Source organism: Cardiocondyla obscurior, linkage group LG07 (assembly GCF_019399895.1).
Source record: "Cardiocondyla obscurior isolate alpha-2009 linkage group LG07, Cobs3.1, whole genome shotgun sequence".
In the NCBI taxonomy this organism is placed as follows: Eukaryota; Metazoa; Arthropoda; class Insecta; order Hymenoptera; family Formicidae; genus Cardiocondyla; species Cardiocondyla obscurior.
Window position 1 is genome coordinate 8,253,828 of NC_091870.1, and position 20,987 is coordinate 8,274,814.

The 20,987-nt window shown below is 44.3% G+C and overlaps 1 protein-coding gene across 3 annotated transcripts; it reads right to left on the reverse strand.

The window, feature by feature from the left end:
* Positions 1-122: 122 nt before the first annotated feature.
* Scar (wiskott-Aldrich syndrome protein family member 3 SCAR) lies at positions 123-20,727 on the reverse strand. Of its 3 annotated transcripts, none has more exons than XM_070659562.1 (9): positions 20,452-20,727; positions 7,471-7,814; positions 7,187-7,340; positions 6,993-7,107; positions 6,705-6,737; positions 5,398-5,696; positions 4,978-5,288; positions 4,480-4,899; positions 123-4,358 (listed from the first exon to the last, which is right to left on the reverse strand). In XM_070659562.1, the coding sequence occupies exons 2-9, from the start codon at positions 7,742-7,744 to the stop codon at positions 4,177-4,179; spliced, it is 1,788 nt and encodes a 595-aa protein (XP_070515663.1). In that variant the 5' UTR covers positions 7,745-7,814; positions 20,452-20,727; the 3' UTR covers positions 123-4,176. The 3 variants fall into 3 exon arrangements, with proteins under 3 accessions (XP_070515663.1, XP_070515664.1, XP_070515665.1); XM_070659563.1 differs by lacking the exon at positions 20,452-20,727 and adding an exon at positions 19,281-20,039; XM_070659564.1 differs by lacking the exon at positions 6,705-6,737 and having other exon boundaries at positions 20,452-20,724.
* Between the last annotated feature and the right edge of the window lie 260 nt (positions 20,728-20,987).

Here is a 20,987-nt window from a genome sequence, read left to right on the forward strand (position 1 = left end):
AAAAATCGAAAGAGCGATATAACATTTAGCACGGCGAGATAGGATAATTCGGGAACGCTTATATAATTCGCGCTATCAGTTCAAAGGAACGCACCACCCTCGACAATGGAGAAAACTTGGGATGGAGGATTTACGAAATTTTTTTTTGATTTATTTGGCTTTGTACAGATTTACTACAAATTTATTATTATTAATAATACCATCATATATTTGTAACGGTGTGGGTAAATGACGTTCTTGCAACCCTCTCGCGAATTCCGGAGACCGACTCGAGTCCCAAGCAACTCCATTCTCCGTCCCCTCAAACTGTAGATTTCTCATCACGGATATGATCGTTCCCGATCGATTCCCGACGACCGTTCCTCTATGTAAACGTATATATACGTGTGTGTATGTACGTGCGTGCGTATATACACACACATTTGTATCACGAGCATACACTTCGTTTTACGCAAGCTTTGGAATACCCGTGGACATTAGGTACACAACGGTTTTACAATAATTTAGTTCTTACGGGAAACCCTTGGCGGAAAAGCGCGATTGAGACGAGTGACAATTATATTTATTTCGTTCATACAAACTCGCACGATATCGAGAAGCCTACATTCAAACGAGAACCACGTTTCATCCCCCTTCATTTTTTTTTTCCTCCCATCCTCCTTCTTTCTTTCCTCTTTCCTTTAAAAGAAAAAAAAACCCTCTGATAAATACTGTGTCGTAAATTGGCGAGATAGCTAAGAATATCTTTTACATCTAGTGTCCTTACGTCTAGTTTCGATCTGCATTGGGCGCTGTTTATAATACCGGATGTGTCTTAATAACTCTGTAACAATTAGGTCAAACTGATTATTTGAAAAATATAAGAAAGTAGCTCTTTCGTTAAAATTCTGACGGCGCATCCCGTACGCAAAGTGTTGTTCAAATAAAAAGTCTCCTCTTGACGCGAAGTGCAATTCATTTAGGAAGCTAAATGAAATCGTTCGTCTATCAGTTATATTTGCGAACGTGAAGTGATATAAGCATCATTCGTTCATGAAACTTATTTTTTTTTTTCTTTTGGCTCTTACGAGAAAGCCGATTACTGTACAACCGCGCAACAGCATTGAATTGAAGAATTAATCAAATCGGGAATTGAAATTAATTGATTTGATTTGATTAATCTAGAGGGAATCGTGCAATTTTCTAAATTGCCTTTGTTTCGTTTTCATCCAGTCCCAAATAAATTAAACTTAAGCTCGAACTGTTGTCGGGCACTTTACTCTTTGTCTCAACGAGCATCGTCGATCATCGTTACACTGTAATTATCGCATCCGGCTATTTTCAAAGACTCATGCAAATGCACACGCGCTGCCGCCGATTATTCGTACGTCCTTCTGCGCACAGTTTCGTACCTCATTTAATATATTATGCTTACTCGAATCGAAATTGAACAAGCACCGCGATAAAAAAAAAAATTAACTCGCGAGATAGAAAAGAAATGTGAAGTATGTAAAAGCGCAAGGTTGATCTTTGCGCGCTCAAAATAAACTGGAACTTAATTACTTAATTAATCACTTATTGAGAATTTATAAAATCTCAAAGGACGCAAGAATTCTCGGGCTCGTTCAGCGCTCTTCTAAGCAATACTCTTCGAGTGTTCATTTACTTGGTCCAACAGAATCGCTTGCCCTATTATCGCGTTACTTATAGAAGATTTGCAGTACATACAAGAAAATTTACATATCCTTATTCGCGGGGAAATAGCGGAGGTGGCGGAGAAAAAAAAAAAATTAAAATAAAATAAAATAAAAAAAGAAGAACCGCTTATCTTCCTCGCCACCGCCGTGAAACTTCGCGGCAATCTTAACGCGATCAATATTTATATATATATATATTCTATAATATATTTATATATATATAATTATATTTCTGTGTACACATACTTACATACATATTTAAATATATGTATGTAGGTATATATATGCAACTTATCTAGAATCGTCGTCGTTATCGTCGTGTTACGCAAACATCGATGCAAAATAAATCACAATCGTACATATTTTCTCCCGTTCACCCTCCGATTGGCAACTGTGTTCTGCGCTAACAACAATGTGTCGCCTAACGCGCCCTTTTTTTCTCTCCATTCTTTTACCCCATCGTTACACGCTAATGGATACGTTAAAAAATATTCCACCCGCGCGCTCAGTTGCGCGGTTTAACAAAAACATTTTGGTTTCTCGGCACAACAGTTCTCGCGCACGACGCAAACGAAAGTAATCCCCCTGCTCGAGCATGAAGCACTTATGTTACCTTGCTTTTCAGTAAATTAAGATCACTCGCACGCGTGATTGTCGTACGGCATCGACTCGCTAAACGATGCATCGCGTAAAACTGTTCGGAAAAAAAAAAAAGAAGGAATGCTTGAGTGAAAAGAGACTCAGTGTATCGATTAATCTCGGAACGATTACTTTCGCATCGCCTTGCGGACTCTTATCGGCACCGTAACATGGAAGATCGCGGCTCGAAAACGGAGGATAAAGAAAATTCCTCGAGGGGCCTCGCGAAAAGAATGTGAAAAAGAGTTACGGTATTAAGGTTCCTATCTTACAGTCTTGCTCGTGAGTACCCAGCCCTGCGCCTTTTGGTTTAACTTGCGTCACCGCCGCCCTATCGATAGTGCACGCATTTGACGAAGAGCGCTCGTCTATGGGGTAAGTAGAGACGCTTATATATTATTATTACTATTATCTTTATATTATTTATTTATGTGTATGTGTGTGTGTGTGTGTATCTGGCATGTGTATGGATGTGTGTAAATGAACGATCGCCATGCACAGTCGTAATGGAATGTGCCAGGGAAGTCATTAACTACCTGGTGAGCCACGACTTCGGCAAGTCGACGTTCACTTTTCTCTCTGTGTGCGCATATTTTCTGCTGACAGCTTGAACGCCTTCTAATACCATTACCATGACCAGAATTATATCTCATTTATAAATACCAAGATTACGCGTTAAAAATCTAATAATTAGTTTACTTTATTTATATAATGTTCCATGTATTCCCTCGTTTCGAAAATCCATATAAATTTATAGAAATTTATCCTTTCTCGATGGATGAATTTATACAATGATTATATAATGATAACATATAAAATAATATATGCATATGTATATATGTTATTACGTATTTATCAATATTCGCAGTATCAATATCTAAATTGTGATCTCTGAACGAGCTGTACGGCTTGGAAATATGCAGAAGGTATTTAAATTTGAAGCGACAATATTTTAAAGAGACTATAAATGCGGCGTCCAACCTGTCAGGACTTTCTGCCATTCTATGATTTACAATCTGAATTAATTAGTGCGTATTGGTTTTCCTTTTTTTTTCTTTCTTTCTTTTTACGAGCCCACAAGTGCTCCGTTCGCTGCAATTAAAATTTAAATCGCGATTTAGTTATACTATATTTGCGATTAAATTAAACGCAATTAACGGATCTTTGGGGACGTCCCTAAGAACAAAGTGATTAAACTAAAATGATGCTATTGCTTTGTCGACTGACTGATTGACCAGTCGATTCAATATTGCGATTTGACCTTAGAACAAAGTACCGACATCATGATTGACTATTCCATGAAATCGTCGAAACTTAAAAATGTCTTTCAAAAAGTTATTTTTTTCCTTGGAAACTCAACACTCTTCTACTGTTTTCTATTAAGTGACACTTTCTGAATTTTTCAACAGAGAATACGAATGAGATAATAACAAAATACGATGCAAATAACGATATTACTTCAATTTTTACCGTAATATTAGTAACACGATAAAAAAAAGCAAACATTAATTCCATTAATGAAATTTACATTGTCTTTTTTTCATTAACGAGTATATAAACTAAATTCATATTTATAATTTCCACGATTTCTGACGAATAAACCTTCGAGAGAATCGTGGAAAATGTTTTCGTAACTCAAAATTTGCTCCGATCAGTTTGGAAATTCAGAAGTTTGAACGGACAGTATTTAAAGAGCGCGAGTGCTTTACGATTTTTCGAAAGATATAGATCACGAAAATACGAACCGAGATATAATAGAGATCGGCTCGTTACAATGCTGGAAAAAAGAATGGCGTTGAAACGAAATTAATTGGCCGTTTTCCTATGAAGCTGTAACGGCCGTAGATGACAGAGAGTTGGGTCACGCCAGATTGCTCTCTTGCTCACCCCATCCTTCGCTGTCGCATTCACTCTCCGATGCCGAATCGCTGTCGCTGAACTCGACCGCCACACGACGAGCCAAGATTGACGCGACGTCGTTAAGCGCGTTTACGCGCTCCACTTCTTTCTGCTCGATCTTTTCTACCTTCCGCAATTTTATGCCTAAAAAACAACGATCTCGATTAAAACAACGTTACTTCTTATTAATGTAGAATTAATCAAAGAGTTTAAATAATTTTATTTTAATATAATTAAAAGCTAGAAAATATGTATATAAATTTACCGTCACGAATTGCTTTGAGCAAGTCGTTTCGCGGGTCGACTAATGGAATATTCGGGTTGACAGGTTTCCTTAGCTGGCCATCTACGATGCTCTTTAAGGGCTTTAGCTTCGGAGGATTGGTCGCGATCATTTTCGCGATATCGCCATTTGTCAATGGTAACGGCGCCGTAGGTCCATTGGCAATCGGGGGAGGTGGTGGTGGTGGTGGCGGCGGTGGGATGTTACACGGAGGCGAAATAGGTCTTGGCGGAGTAGGATCTGGAGTAGGCGGGGGTGGCGGAAGATCTTGAGGTGCTGGATCTGTCTCGTCTGCACCTAACTGGCCTGAATGATTCGGCGGCGTCGGCGTCGAACGCTGACTTGGTAAAGGACTATCCGACCGACTTCCGCTTCTATTCAGCAAATGCGGTGGTATGGAACCTGAAGTATTAAGAAGCATCGTGCCGTGTAAATTATCGTTCAAATTATAATTACTGTAAGTCATAATAATTAACATACCATTCATGGAAGGAGGAGACATTGTTTCTCCTGGTGGTGGTGGTGGGGGCGGCAAAGTATCTCTCCCGGTGCTCATGGATCTTCCTCTAGTGGGAGTATTGTTGGCAGATGCTACTGTGGGCGTAGAATTGCTCGAAGCGTTGCTCGGTGGTGCCGGTGGTGGTTGCGACGGTCGTGACCTACCACCCCGACTTGGGGTGCTCTGGCCTCCAGGACTTTGATATGCATCGCTACCAGGCGGAGCCTGACCAGAAGCATAATGCGATCCGTACGGATTATCATCGTAGCCTTGAGCTATATAATTCATTCCCCTGCAAAGAGAATTATTAATTAGAATATTTATTAAAAAAACGTGTAACTTTAATCTAATTATTTTAAAATTATTAATTATTGCTAGCTGTGTCGTTGCGATATTTCTACCTGTAATGATCGGAAGACGGCGGACTGTAGAGATGCTGTTCTTCTGGGGGATAGCTTCGTCGCAGTTCGATGCTGTTGGGCCTGGGTGGCCTGGGATCCGTCATTACCATTCCTAGTAACGCATCATCGGGCTGCACATTGTGCGGTGCCCTGTACTGCACCGCTTGTGCCGGCATAATATATTCGCCATGGCCGACGGCCAGTTGTCGTTGTCGTTCCCTCGTATTATGCGGTTGTCTCACACGTTTCTTGTGCCTGCCTCCACCTCCGCCGCCACCCTCATTCCGAGGCCTGTGCGGCTGTTTCGCGAAAAAGAAATCAATTTAAATTGTATAACACGAAAAAGACAACAAACAAGGTGCATCGCATGTAAATCAAGCACAATCGGTTTAAATCGAAAACATCCCGACGATTGATCCAGAGACTTGGTAAGTTGTTTCGATGAATTTAATACGAAGTAGTTAAAAAAAAAAGTTTAAGATACTATCACTTCTAAAATAAATCAAAATTTACTGGATCAATAGTTAAATGGGATATGAATATGTATAGAAAATAAAAGTGAAAATATTACTTTCAAATTTTGCAATAAAAAGCTATCGTGATAAAGAGAAAGAACAAAATTATTTTCTTTTTATTTGCGTTAACACTTTTATTTTCTATGTAACAAATATGGTAAAATGGAGATGAGATCATCCTGAAATGAGCGATGAAACGATCGAAATCGTGAGGATATCGGTCTCGGTCGAAGATGAATCGGTGGATGATGAATATGACGTAGTTCTATCAAGTACATTCAAAACTTGCATGAAAATTGCAAAGAATGGCATTACATAAGTGATTCACAAAGTGACGATAGGTGTGAGATTTATTTCGAGTATCAAAAAAAAACACAACTCGGTTTATGGAAAGGATAGGGAAAGGGCTTCGAGTCAAGATTAGGCCCTGCGTAGATGGAAATTATGCGCTATTTTTTTTCTCTCGATTTCGCTATCGAGAAAGACAATAAATACCGAAAAAAAAAATTAAGTTTATTCGCATTCGATCTACGCAAAGTATATCGCCACTGAGAAAATGTGGCTATTAGCACAACTACAGAACTTCGAGAAAGCGAGCATCTAGCGTCAATCTCTATGTCAGCGCTCAAAAAGGTCGGTTAATGAAAGAAAAACCACAAAGAGGGTGATTATGCGATGAGAGTGAAGTGACTAGTGACGATCGATCGATTCACTGAGACACTATTGGATGGTTTCGTAGGAGGGATAAGAGAGATTAAAAAGAAACTACAAAGATCCAAACCATCGACTTGCCTCTCTGAACGGTTCGGCATATTCAGACTCGCTCTACAACGAAGGGGACAGTAATTCAGTATTTAGAATTCGCAACATTAGATACGTTAATTAATTATAGGTAATGGAAAACCTTTAGTTTATGAATTTACACACCTCGACAACACTGATGATTAAATTCATACAATTTATTTGTAATTGACTAGATCGAAAAAAAAAAAAAAAACAATATAGATGTAAAGCTGTAAGTGATATACGATCAAGTTGTCGAGGTGTGATTTTGAATTATTATTATGCGAGAATTTGTACCTTCTTTCCTCGATCGTGTAATTTCTTTTCAGTGTCTTTGAGCATTTCTTGACTCCATAGGTCGAAGAAGTAATTCGGATCGGTGTAGAATTTCAATCCGTCCTTGCCATCCTCCCTGAAATCAAAGCCATAATTAAGAATCCCAGTTATTATCAAAGTAAATCAATTTAAAATAATTGACGCCGATAGTCAACCTGTAAATGTTAAGCTTGTCCAGAGGCGGCGGCGTATCACATGAGTGATAAGTTTCCATCATCGCCGTCGGCATGGTGTCCCTAGAGACGACTTGCTGGTCGAACACGACGGAACTCTTGAAGGCTTTTCTCATGTGTATATCTTGTAACGAAACTGCACAAAGAAAAAAAAAAAATGAAAAGATGTAACGTTAGATTAATTTTTCAATCTTTATTCTCGTTTCGATATTTTTCTGTGTCACGGTTTATCGTGCAAATTGAAATAAAAATCATGCCGTACGCACCTTCCTCGACGTTGCTATCCAACTGCGTGACTTTGACGGCTAGACGATCTATCCTAGCCTGCAGGGAATTTGCCCGGTCGCTCAATCCATGCGCCTCCCTCGCCAACTCGGCGAACAGGTCCTCGGCATGCCTCGACAGGCTAGAAAGTTGCCTGATAGTGTTGGCCAAGGTACCATTGGTAGCTGCTTCGAGTTCTGATGGCAACGGGAAGTCCTCGGGGATGGTGCCGCGTGCCACGTGCACGGGCTCTACCAGTCGCTTCGGAAGCGGCATCTTTGGCCTACCGACTGCTTGTTCCTCCTAGCTTCTCTTTGCAGTAACTCACTCACCGCTCTCTCGAGACCTAAAATCATTCAAGACGATCATTAGAGATCAATTGCCAGGTCAGGGCTCAAATATATCTCGATAAAAAAAATTACATGTGGCTGAGAAGCTTCAACTTTGTAATATAAAAATTTGTAATACAAATTCTTATATTATAATTACATATTAATATTACAATTATATATTATAATAAAAATATTATCTTATACTATCTGAGAAAAATTAGTGTGGCGCCCTATTTAGCTGATAATCAATTCTATTGTTGCCGTATATTAAATTATAATTTTTTTTTTGTTACAGATCGACGCAGCTGCATCCACTGGTGTCAACGAAAGTGTCGTCACCGCCGATATTAAAAATTATACGAACCGCAGCCGGTTCGTCGGTCGTTTCGGGAGTTCCGCTAAGTGTTCGGGCGTAGTTTTTCGACTTTATTCTAAACGCGAGTGCCGGACAGGAACGCGCGCAAGTGATTAATAATTTTCGCGACTGTAAAATCACGGTCGGGGTGTTCGCGAGTGACTTGTGCGCGGAAGGATGGCTCGACACGTCCCATCTGAGAGGAGGAGCAGGCCCGGGAAGGGCATCATGCTTCGGCGGAGCAACTTTTAGGTAAATATAAATTTTTTCTTCTTAGAAAATCTTTATAAAAAGAAAGATTTACCTTTATATTAATTTAAATACTAACGTGTCTACATTAATGTTTTATTTTATGTTACAGTCACCGGCAGAACTCTACAATTCCGCTGAAGCTCATGCAGATTGGTAAGTCGCATGATTTTCTTTTTTTTTAATTTCGGATTCACTTATAAATACATGAGGAGATTAAATGAAAATATTCTTATCGTTCGCTTTTCCTCTTATTCCGCTGGATGATTCGGAGTTTTCTCGAAATTGAGCGTCACGACGGGCATACGTGTGCAATGATGCATTACGTAACCATCGTAAGTGATAATAATATCTTATCGCACGCGGCTGACTGTCGCTGGCAAGGTGATTATATGTATATCGGTCGCCGTACTTTTTTCCGGCCGCGACAAATAATATAAATATGATTTTTATTAACGCGCATTGCCGCTCACGAGCAAAGTCGTCGCATTAATTCGTCATCAAATCGTAGCTTGCCGTTGGAGAAAAAAAAAATGGCAAGAGCTTGCGAGCTCCACACTCGGAATAGCGAATTAACGCGGCAATATTGACGTAATGGTCGTCAACAAATATAACTTGAATTATCTACCATGGTCAAGAATACGACCGTGACCAAACGCGACGACTTTGACGGCGATGACGACGGCGAAGTCGCGGCGAGCGAACAGCTATTGTATTTCCTAATTAGCAATTAGCCGCCGTAAAATGAGCAACCCCGCCGGATGTTGCACCTGTGAGAAAACACCGAAAAGCCACCGTGACTAACCGTGTCTTTTTAAAAGTAGCCAGAAAGCCCGACCCGCCTTGTTCTTTTTTTTTATTCTTTTTTTCTTATTTCTTTTTAATTCATTAATGCTTTCCAAATTTAATTTTATCGATCGCGAAAATAAAATTATACCGTTTGATTTTATTGTCGAAAGTATTACAGTGATTCGCGACAATTAATTGCTGCTCATAAAATCTGCCATTATTTTAAAGCTCCATCAATTAGAAACTCGTTATTAATGAATTCATACGATTCATAAAATTACTCGGGCAATTTGAAATTGTTGTTTTAATTATTATTGAAATATTAATTTGTGATCCGTACTTGGACGAGGTTTATTTTTTAAGCGGCTCAATCGACCGTACGAACATGACCGTGAGTCACTGTGATTTTTAGCCCTTGTCACGCCAGTATCTGGATTTCATTACGCTCCCACGCGGTCTGGCAGTTATTTAGCCGGCGAGCACAAACCGGACGGAAAGAGATTAATAATACACGATCCATTTCGCGGCCGTTAATCAAGAGAAACCGGACTGCGGTAATAAAATCGCATAACGAACTCGCTAGCGTTGCAAAACGTTACGTGGGGCCTTAGGGTAATGCCCGATGAAAAAAAAAGTACTATTTAACGTCGCAATACATTAATTACTAATCTATTAATTTAGCGTTCACCTCATACGCTTTTCCAATATGCAAATAAAAAAAAAAAAAAGAAAAATAATTAATTAAAAATGTTACGGCTCTCTGTCGAGTAAATTTACTTCGAATCGAACATTAAAAATTATTTTAATAATATTACTCGGTGTTGCATCGACGAATGCTTCTAGAAAATTAAGTACTTCATATCGCAGTGCGTAAATTAATTTTTTCGCCATCGGAATATGCGTTTAAATGCTTCTTGCTCTAATGCGAGCCGGCGCCCGTGGCATTCGGATAAGTATCGGGCTGTTAAACTTAAGCATTTGCGCTAACAGGGACCGGCGAGATTCTCGCGTGCGTCTCGTTGTGAATGAAACCGCAGACGGACGTTACCGCGTGCAATGGGCTCGCATAAGGTGAGGTAGTATCCCGAGGCTGAAAGGTCGCTACTACGTCGCAGTGTGGATCACGAGTACTCGCCGTTGCTACCATTACCGTTTCCCGACGATAGAAACCGGAAGGAACTCACGCGCTCTTTGCTAAACGTGTCCGCCGAAAGTTCGGAGTCGCGTTTATAATTTTTTTTCATACGTTGCATTCAATCGCGCTCGCATCTACAATAAATTATCCACTCGAAACCTCAAACAGCGATTCGAGATCTTCGTCGCATGTCTCGCCCGAGACTTCGCTCTCTCTCCCCGAGTCGTACTTTAGTATTTTTATCTCGCCAACGAGCGTATATAGAGCGTGAAGATCGACTCATTCAGCAAAGTAATAAAATGAAGCCTTCTAATTTTATAGAATACAATGCACGTTTGACATTAAGATATATTGTACGGAGCATATTTTCAAAGACTTTTTAAAAGTTCCGTATGAATTGCTTGTTCGATCCCGCGAGTTCCTGCGCTCCGTACAAATAAATCTAAAAAAACATAGGGTCGTTTTGCCGAGCCGTGAAGTTATTCAATGATTTGTAATAAGACGAGCCGAATTGCTCGATCTGTTTTAAATCCGCCGGGGACAATAGTAAGTGACAATGACTAAGACGGCCGCGCTGATTCCGTCGATTATTCACGCTTGTTCGCGGCCGCATCCTGGCGCATATGTGCGGCTGTTAGAGCGGCGAATGCACATGTCGACCATATGGTCACGCGTAAAACGAGTTGGTATACGCAAGAGGCGCAAGGTCACTACCCCCTGCCCGCAAATCGATGCGGCATTCAGCGACTTTGACAGATATTTTTTTTTTTTTTTTTTTCAAGGATTACCGCACGCACAAGAGTTCACCTTGTTGCAAAGCTGTCTCTCCCTTTCTCGAGAAATTATCTTAATAGCGATAGCAGCGTGAAAAATAATACGACGCCGCAAAAGGAATATTAATCTGTTACAATAATTAACGCACTCGGTAGGCTTTTATATTCACGTTGTCGCCTCGGAAAATCTTACGCGACTGTCTCTCCCTTTCTCGAGAAATTATCTTAATAGCGATAGCAGCGTGAAAAATAATACGGCGCCGCGAAAGGAATATTAATCTGTTACAATAATTAACGCACTCGGTAGGCTTTTATATTCACGTTGTCGCCTCGGAAAATCTTACGCGATTGGACTACGCGACGGAACGATCGCGAGAGATTCTCAAAGCACTTTCGTCGCGTCGTACAGCTAGTTTACAAAGAGGAAGCGCATACCGATGCATCGGCACCGGGACGATATCGAGCGATCGTACGGCGCAATCCGACTCCCGGCGCCGAGAACAAAGAGTCTATGCTAATGCCGGGTACGTGCCGCGATTTTGCAATCGTGAAACACGTGCATCCGAGATCCCATCTCTCGGTCCGCGAAATGTCATTCTTCGTCGTTCCCGCGATCGCTACAAAGCCGCAACGTTCCGACGTACCTGCGAATATCGCATCTGCGTTTTTTTTTTTTTTTCCAAAGCCACTCCGTAATTATCTCTCAAGGTTTCATTTTTAATCCGCTCGATAATTAAAAAACCCGCACATCCGTTTCGTTATCTATGAAACGAATGCCCCGTCGAATGTGGGCGACGCGTTAGTTAAGCGCGGCTAATTAAGGCGTGAGAGCCCAGCCGGAGGAGAGACGACACGGAAGATGAGAAAAGGGGGAGAGAAAGTGTGGCCCGTATTCGGATCACCGATAAGGGAAGGATGTGAGTCGTTGAGATCGCTAAAACGACAGGTTGAATAAATTATATCGACGTTTATGCGTTACGGGAGCAACGTGCTGAAAAGCTGCGGCGGCGCTGGTTCTCGGAGATTGCCTGGCCGAGGGGATATTTATATCCCGCGCTCATTGTGTGCAAGGCACCATTACCATCTTGCTGGTTTCGTACATGCCGCGAGACCGATAGAGGTGCAGCGACCGCCAAACTCGCATCGCGTTTACGTTACGATAAAAATATTTCTACTCCCGTCGCGTGACGCTTCTGTGTCATCGTACTCCGTCACGATAGCAATTGCAGGAGAACACAGCAGTCGGCTGCATACGCTCGTAGCAATTCGATTTCGTGTCTTTGGCATTTCTCCGTTTCTCTTGAATAAAAAAGAATTAAAGCTCTGCGAGGCGGAATAAATCAGCGCGACTTTTTATTATAAAAATAAAGCGCGGAATCGCTTCTCTTCCGCTCGGATTAAGTTTAACTACGCCTGAAACAGTGCCCGAGTTGACGGACTATGTAACTAGCGTTAGTAGATACCACGCGATAGATTTTAATTTCTCATTAGTGACGTTTTACGTCGTTCGAAAAGGAGAAAAAAAATGTCGACACGCCGTACGCTTTTCACCCGTTTTTCTCGCATAACTTCGGTGAAACCTGACCTGCTCGTTACCTAATTCTCGCGATGAAACTTGGCGCTTCGATACATTTTACTGTTTTACAGTCTCTTTAATTTTTATCACGGACTTAGATTTATGAACGATATCTAATTTCCAAAACGCAAAGATGTATGCAATAACGTATATCTTAAAAAATTTCCGGAATCTCGCAAGTTTACTGTTATCTAATCGCAAGATTGATCTCCAACGTTTCTCTTTTTCTTTTCTTTTTTTTCCCCGCGATTGTTCAATGAGCAACGAGCGATCTAGCTTCGACCGATAAAATCGTGCTCGATTCCGCTCGAAGGCGACCCACGGCAGGCTCTCTTTATACGCTTTTATATATCTCCCCTGTCGACTTCAGCGGCTTGATCAATATGCCTCGCGCGCGAGAGCGGGACCGACAAAACGGAGAGGATCGATTTGCACGCGCCGCGCCGTCGACAATTAACGATCGGGCTCTCGCGCCGAATCTCGATTTAACGCGCCTCGGATTTCACGCTCTCAATATCGCCGGCTCGGACACGCTCGCCCAAGTGAAAGCGGACGATTTGTTGCTGCGACGGGATACGCTCCGAAAATGTCGAGAAACGGAAGCCCGTGCAACTCGATGCGCGGCCTCTCCGCCTTTCTTAGCTAGAAGTCTTCGGGAAACTCGTATTCTGTAAGATCTAACGCTGAGAAAGCGACGGCGTCTCGGAAACGTACGGTAGAACCCCAAAGATATTTTCGTTGACCCTCGCTACGAACTGGGATCGACGGGCGCGCGTGTCAGGGGGGGAGGTCCCCGGTCGGTTTCTTCGATAGCGGAGCTGCAACCCCTCGATAACAAAGCGGGTGACGTCATGGATGTTTCCGTGGGTGTAACACGGCGTTCGCTAGCCGGAAAGTGGAAGGTTCATGTGTCGCAGGCCGAATGGGGAGACGGTTAGAAACGGAAGGATCTGAAGAAAAATATAGATTATGAAATATGGATACGTAACTTAAAGCGCTACGACTTTTTCCGGTTGGCCCGGTTCCTTCCAACTTCCTGATTAATTTATTTATCAGATGAACATACGTATTTTATTTAGAAAAAAAGTTGAAGATTGACGTACGATTATCTGATAATTCGCCAGAACGTTGGAACAACCTGTTTTACGTCTTTAGAGCGTCGGATCGGTCGTGATACGCGGATAAAAAAAAAAAAATCTAAAGTGGCGGCTAAATAAATGCCGTAGGATCCTCTTGACCGTGTTTAAAGAGTGTGCACTTCCGGTTGCTCTTCGCAATATGTATTTCTGTCACACGCGATATCGTAAACTGCGCCGCGCGCTGGAAATCGGCGTGTTCGATCGAGGGAATCGAATGTCGGAAACCGGTTAGTTAGCCTTGTTCTGGCGTTGCAAAAAAACAAAAAGAAAAAAAAAAAAGAATTTTCAAAAGCAAGGAGCACGTTAAAAGGAGATCGAGATTGAGAAAGACAGAGAGGCTCGCTCACCGAGTTAATAGCAGCGGTTGCTACTGCATCTGCGAATCTCGCGTATCAGCAGTTGACTGCGAACAACTTTTCCCGCCGCGGAATGATATAAACTTGTGTCCCGTTACATTTTTATTCATCTCCTTTTCCATCTGTTTCGCGGTTACGAGATCTCGGAAAACTAGCAGACCCTAAGAGCGCTCTAAAGCAGTCGAAGTCAGAAGTTACAAGCGCAGCTTGCAGTTTTCCAAAGAGAAAAAAGTTCAACTTGAGACAATTTTTAGACTCCGAAAAAAATGTGAAAGCTCAGTCTTCGAACGAGACTAATTACCCGGAGGGAGGGAAAGGGGGGTAGAGGTTTCTCGAGAAGAAGCAGGATCCGGAGAGGACTCGGGAAGGCACAAAAAGCTCAACCGCGAGTGGACAGAGTGGCGCAAAGTATCGAGTAACATTCGTCATGGTGAGTGCGGAGACGTCGACCTCGGATGCATCCCGGTCTTACTAGTTGGACGCGCGGTCTTGTGTGCGTGCGCGAACACGAGCGGTGCACCAAGTCCGTTTCGCGGCGGGAGCAGATGCGCATCTCCGCGGACAGATTTAATCCCCTTTTCTCAAACAGAGAAGCGGCCCTTGCAGATTAGAACCGTCGGTACCGGGCGCGGAGAACGACGTCAATGACTTTGTAAACGGAGACGATTACGGATCCCCCTTTCTTCCGCGAACTCAAAATATTCGCGCGCCAAGTATATCTGTATATCTGAAAAACTCGAAAGTCTTGCAAAAGTCTGCCGGCGAAGCTCGTACGTGCCAAAGGTCAGTGCACCACGTTGCCGGTACGGAATTAACTTAAGTACGGTGCAGCACTCGTACAATCGCTGGGCTTTTTTTTCTCAGATTCCCGAGCCCGGGTCCACAGCCGTTTCCAATCGCGAGAGCTAGATACGCGCGGAAAAACCGCGCAAAGGCGAACTTGCCACGAATACCGACCGACGCACTTGCATTTACATACATCGTTCATATAACAACGCGATCCGAAGACTTTGCGCGCAATATCTTAATTTTTAAACATTATTTTATCCGGAAAAAAAAAAATTGCTTATTTTTTTAATCCACTCTCCTTATTAAAAAGATATCGTTCAGCTAAATTGATATTACTACCTGCGAAAGAAATACACATTTGACTGATTGATCGCGACATTGATAAATCGGTTACACCGCCGTGCATTTGTCGAAATCGACGCCGTTGTTCTTCACAGGGCGTGCAGCTGATAACGATAAGAACTATAGAATGACGCAACACCGACGAACGTGGCTGACGAAGCCAGAAACTTGATTGGATCACCCGTCACAGCATCGAACTCTCTTTCCCACGATTTGTTCTGGTAATAGAACGTTAATTAGACTAGCGCGAAGTTAAAATATTTGCGAGCGTTGAAATTAGAAATAAATTTATCAACCCTTCGTCTCATCGAATGCTTAGCTCTCTTACTCGGTCAAAATCTTTTTCAGCTTCTTCCACGATTTTTCTTTTCTCTTTCGAAGCAGCGATCATCGATTCGCAAACTCTTACGGGCTCGGAAAGGTCGCGGCGCTATTAATTGCACTTATGCTAATTTGTCGAATAAATTAAACACCGTAATTCGTTTATCTCGCGGTTTAATGTTTGCGATCGAGATATCGCTTCTCGGTAATATCTTGGATCTCTAATCGGCAAAGTTTACGGTACAAACAGCCGGCGCGCTCTCTTTCAACGCGAACCGGCCGCGGTTTTGCGGACACGCTTCTGTATTATCGTTTACACAGATATCACGAGACGCACGGACTTGTTTTTCATTGTCGTGAGAGAAAGAGTCCGAGCTGCGCTCGCGAAAATCACGTTCTATATTGCATATCTCGTAGACGAGTAACTAAAATATATTTTATACGCGTTTTGAATTTAAAAAAAAAATTAAGAACCACCGTCAACTACGGATAATTAAAATTAGCACGATTTCCTTTTTTTTTTTTTTTTTTCTATGTTAAGCCTAGATGTTCAATTTATGCGAACTAAAATGCGCCTATTGACCAATGTCAATAACTACCACATACGCTGTCCACATACGTCTCTTAGCCTAGTTTCTGTAAGCACGTGAATTCCCTCCCTCCTTCTCTCTCTTTCTCTTTCCTTTTTTTTTTCCTTATAAAGCTTAATTATATAGGTCTTCGCGCAGCGCGGATTAAACCGCAACCATATAAACTTGGCGATAAAATCATAATCATACAACCGAATGGTTTCCTGTAAAGAAACCTCTTTTTTCTTTTTTTTTTTAAATTAAATATAACTTTCTAACAAAAAATTAATCTATTGGTTTAAATTGAATTCTCAGGCTGATCTAAAAATTCACGCTGGACTTTGACGGAACTTCATTTAAACCTGTCGAGCCCCTCTTCAACAGATATAGAGTTATTTCGTTATCCCGTTGATAGCGATAAGCAATTCAGAAGCTTGATAGTAAAATACTCTGATACGATAAGTACAACTAATGACAAGAGGAAGATCAAATCGCGCGCATATCACAGCTCGGACACAGCTACAGCTTGTAGACATGTTTGCGAACTGCAGATTATAAGAACGGATTGCTCGTCGATCAAAAGCCCTGAACCTCGCGGAGCTGCGAATAAGCGGCTCGTTGTAATAAACTAAGTCGCCGGCACTCGCGATTTCAAGTCGGATCAACAGCGATATTATCCGGCGTAATTCCTATAAACGAGCCTACGGCCTCGGCAACGACAACCGCGAGTCAAACTGAAAGCCGCCGAACGAAGCTCGTAGAGAACGAATTCTCGCTACGCGAGCTAGATATTTAGCCGGGTTTGTATCAAGTCGGCGGAATCATCGACCCCCCCTTCGAGACTTCAGATCGCCGTGTGGATAAAATTAAATTGAGAAAAGGCTCAAACGATTCAAATTTAATCTCGAGGTTACGATCGGGAATGATCGCAACTGCTGGAAATCAACGTGGCGTTTTCAGCTTGGAAGATCCGTCCGCTCGCGGACGATAAAAACTTTTCTACGCGAGAACGAGTCCTTTCCACCGTCGCCGTCTATTTAGGTCCGGAATATTGACCCCGATAATACGAAAACGTCACTTCGCGCCCGGTTTCGAGTCGCGCAACTGGAAATACGTGTACCAGGCTTAGTCTCTCGCCGATCCCTCTCTACGTGCTCGGAAACGCGGTCAAATATTATTGCGTGCCGGCACTCGTTGCGTAAGAGAGAAGACGTAATCGCGCCGGTTTTTCGGACCATTTTTTTTTTAAAGCGAAGGGACCCGACAGCAGCCGCCCCGATAGCCTCCTACGTTAACTCCGCGATTCCGCCGTGATTTCCCACGACCCTCGTCGAACCGTGAGCACCATAAAGGCCTGGATTATCGATTTTACATCGCACGTCTTTTTCCGTCACGCCGCGGGAGCCCACGGAGCTTCTTGAGTTGGTACCGAATAGGGATGCATTAAAAATACCCCGATAACACCGCGATCCCTCTCGTTACGTATAGGCGCTTTAAAGCGAAAACTTTTTCAGGCCTCGCGCGATTCTAATTTAATTACATTATTAATGTCGCTTGGATTCTAAATACGGACGGACTCGTTTTGCATTAAACGCCATTAGGTCGAATAATATCCTATTTATTGCACCGTTGATATACGCGTATTATTTTACTTCTCTTTCATTTTAATATTTAACCGAAGACGGAACAGTCTGGTCGATACAAGACGTACCGGAGGCGTGTGACAGGATCGCGCACGTGAATCACGTCGGCGCGCGATTGCGTAATCTCGCGCTCCGCAGAAAATTTTTGCGAAGCGATACGGTATTTACGTTACGGCACGCGATCGACTCCGTTCAAGGTAACGCGGTCGGAGGAGGCCCGTGAGGCGACGCAAGGTGCACGAGGTGTTAAGCGCTATCGGCGACACGTCGCGGGGCGATTGTCGCAAGCACCGCCTGCACGTGCAAACGTGCTCGAGATAATTACAAAATCGATGGAAGGAACGACGTTGCGAAAGAAGCGCAGGATGATTGCGTTACGTTGTCTGAAAACCAGAGCGAGGGTAGCATTGGCGTAACGGTTTAGAAATGAGATTTGGCTGCAGCAGCCAAAGGGGAACACGCCGGAAGATGATCCAAGATTAGCCCGTGGACAAGTAAGGGGGTCGAGTTCACCGGTCGCATTCTCCCTCGGGCTACATCGGGAATGTCAATAGAGTCAAGAGGGCAAATGTGGATCCAATTGGGTCACAAAGATTTCAGACCCGCCTAGTAAAGTTTCAGAGCTCGACGGAATCAAAATTCCCAAAGAGAATCTAGAAGACGAGCCGGCAGAAACGGTTCCAAGTTGGAAAGCTGAAGATCTTCCAAAGGTGATCGGACATTTAATAACCGTGGAATGTCGGGATAATCGGAGCTCATAAAATTAAAGCTGCACTTAAATTGCAATTAAAGAATTCAGCCGAAAGATAGAAGCGAGTCGGAAGCTTAAGCTACAACGGCGAGAAGCGAACTATTCGGATACCCCGAACACGCGGAGGAATCTCTCACGTTCGCGCCGAGCGTCGAATTAAGAATTCGATTCTCGGACGCAGAACACGCGTCTGTCTAGGCGGCGAAGAAAAAGCGAAACGGGATGACATGGTGTGGCGAGTCAACGGTCGTCAATCGATAGCGCCGCGTACACGCGTACACGCGTACGTGAAATCATATGCACGCGCGCGCAAGCGGCGACTACGATCTAACGGTTCGTTAATAACATAACGCGGGAAAGGTCAGGCGAACGATCGTTCTTTCAAGCTGCTTATTCGTTGAACGCGCGAGTGGTTCGCCCTCGCAATTACAAGCTATTCGGGGATCGAGCAGCGGCGGCTTGCTTTCGCGAATACATAAGTTTTCGGTACTTCGACGACGGACGCGATTGCCGATCATACGTGCTGCTGCACGACGGAAAGATCACCGTCGAATATCTTACGTTCGCGTACGTGTCGTCGAGGAACATCAACGACGCGGCATTTCGTTCATATTCCCGGCGCATTACTCGCAGGTCGCTTTTAAACGATCGCCGATTCTGGGTCTCCATCGACCGTTCCTTCGCGAGACGCACCTCCAGGCATAATTTCCCACGTGCGTGCTCCCTCGTCGCAGTTCCCCGCGTATCCCACATGCGTGCGTGCGCTAATACGAGCGGCGGGGCGTAAGACCGTTGCGCAAAAATCCTTGCGAAGAGTCCGCGCTGCTCGATTACGTTGCCGCGTTCAAGGCCGGATTTTAATGCTCACCGTGATAAGCGTTATCGATAGCGTGTCGTAAGTGTCCTGGAACGAGACAATGTTAAGCGAAAGGAAAACTGGCGGTAATTGGTATTATCGTGCGCGGTGTTATTACGTGTAATTAATTACTTCGACGACTGATTCACCGTCCTTCTACTGGATCGTCAGACGCGCGACGTCGCTCCCGGCGATAGTGACGTGCGATGCGACGTGAAGGATCAAGACCGTCGATGACAAAATCGTCGGGTTACTTTCCTTGCGCTCTCTCATTCTCTGCACGATCTGCAGATCAACAGTAAGGTGACAGAAGCGGCGAAATAATAATTAGCTAACTAAACGAAATTGATAACCGCTCGCTGGAACGGATGACAAAAATCCGAAGGGTCCGACACCTTTAAGTCGCTGGCGGACGTCGAGAGCCAGCCTCGAAAAACGGAGATACAAATCAACTAACGCATTATTCAATCAGTCTTATGGTGTCACCGGATCCTCGTCCCACGGAGGACGAGGGGTGAATAATTACGAGAGCGGCGGCGGCACCGTTTCGGCACTCGGCGTCGCGCTGTCAACGAAGACAGCGGCGTCGCCGCGTCCCTCAAATGGCAAGAGAAAAAAAAAAAAGAAATAAAAAGGACGAAAGTAGCAGCGCCGGGCTCGTTAGAGACACTCGCTCGCCGCGAGAAAGACGGTGGAAGCGAGAAGGAAACGATCGTCGGGGGAGGGCCACCCCCTGCACGAACTGCCGGCGCCCCGTGCTCTCCACGACGGCCATGTGCCGCTCCCTCCCCTCCGGGTAACCGCCGCCCATCGAGCGGCGGCTTTCCTCGACGCCGCCGCTCGTGCTATCGGGTGCCCCGCTGGGTTCCGTTATCGTGCCACGGGACTTGGACGATCGGCCGACGAGAACGTCGCAGCGGGAACGGCTCGCGGGAGCCACGACGAGATATCGCTCCGTCTCCGTCACTCTCACTAACGCTCGCATACACGCTTACTCTCGCCACTCACCATCGTATCCGTCGCACGGCTGTCCGCCGCGTGTCCGCGCATATCCCGGGGCGGGGATCTCGATCCGAGCAGAAGTGGACGGGCACAGGACGACGAGGCTCCTCGCCGCGCGGCGAGGCGCGGCCGCCGATCACCCGTGGGACGTGTCCGTCGTTCGAAACCACTTCGCGACGTTCGCCACCGAACGAACGACTCTGACTTCACTCGCGGGCACAGAAAATGGCGTTTGCACTGTGGCACGCAGCGACAGCGGCGGCAGCAGCGGCACAGCGTTCGCATGCCCCGCTCGTTCGCTCGCACTCGCTGGCACTCGCGCCTCCTCGCTACGTCACCGCGCGCCGCCGGGGCCGCGGCAGCAACTCCGCCGGGCCCCGCTAGGGGACGCCATGCGAAATTTAAATTCGACCGTCGCGTGCACGGTCCGCACTCCGCGCGACGGACATGACGTTTGCGTAGCTTCCATTGGACGTCGGGACGTAAATCGCGCTGGTACGTTCAGCATAACAGGCACGGTAATCTTGAGATTTTCATCGGAC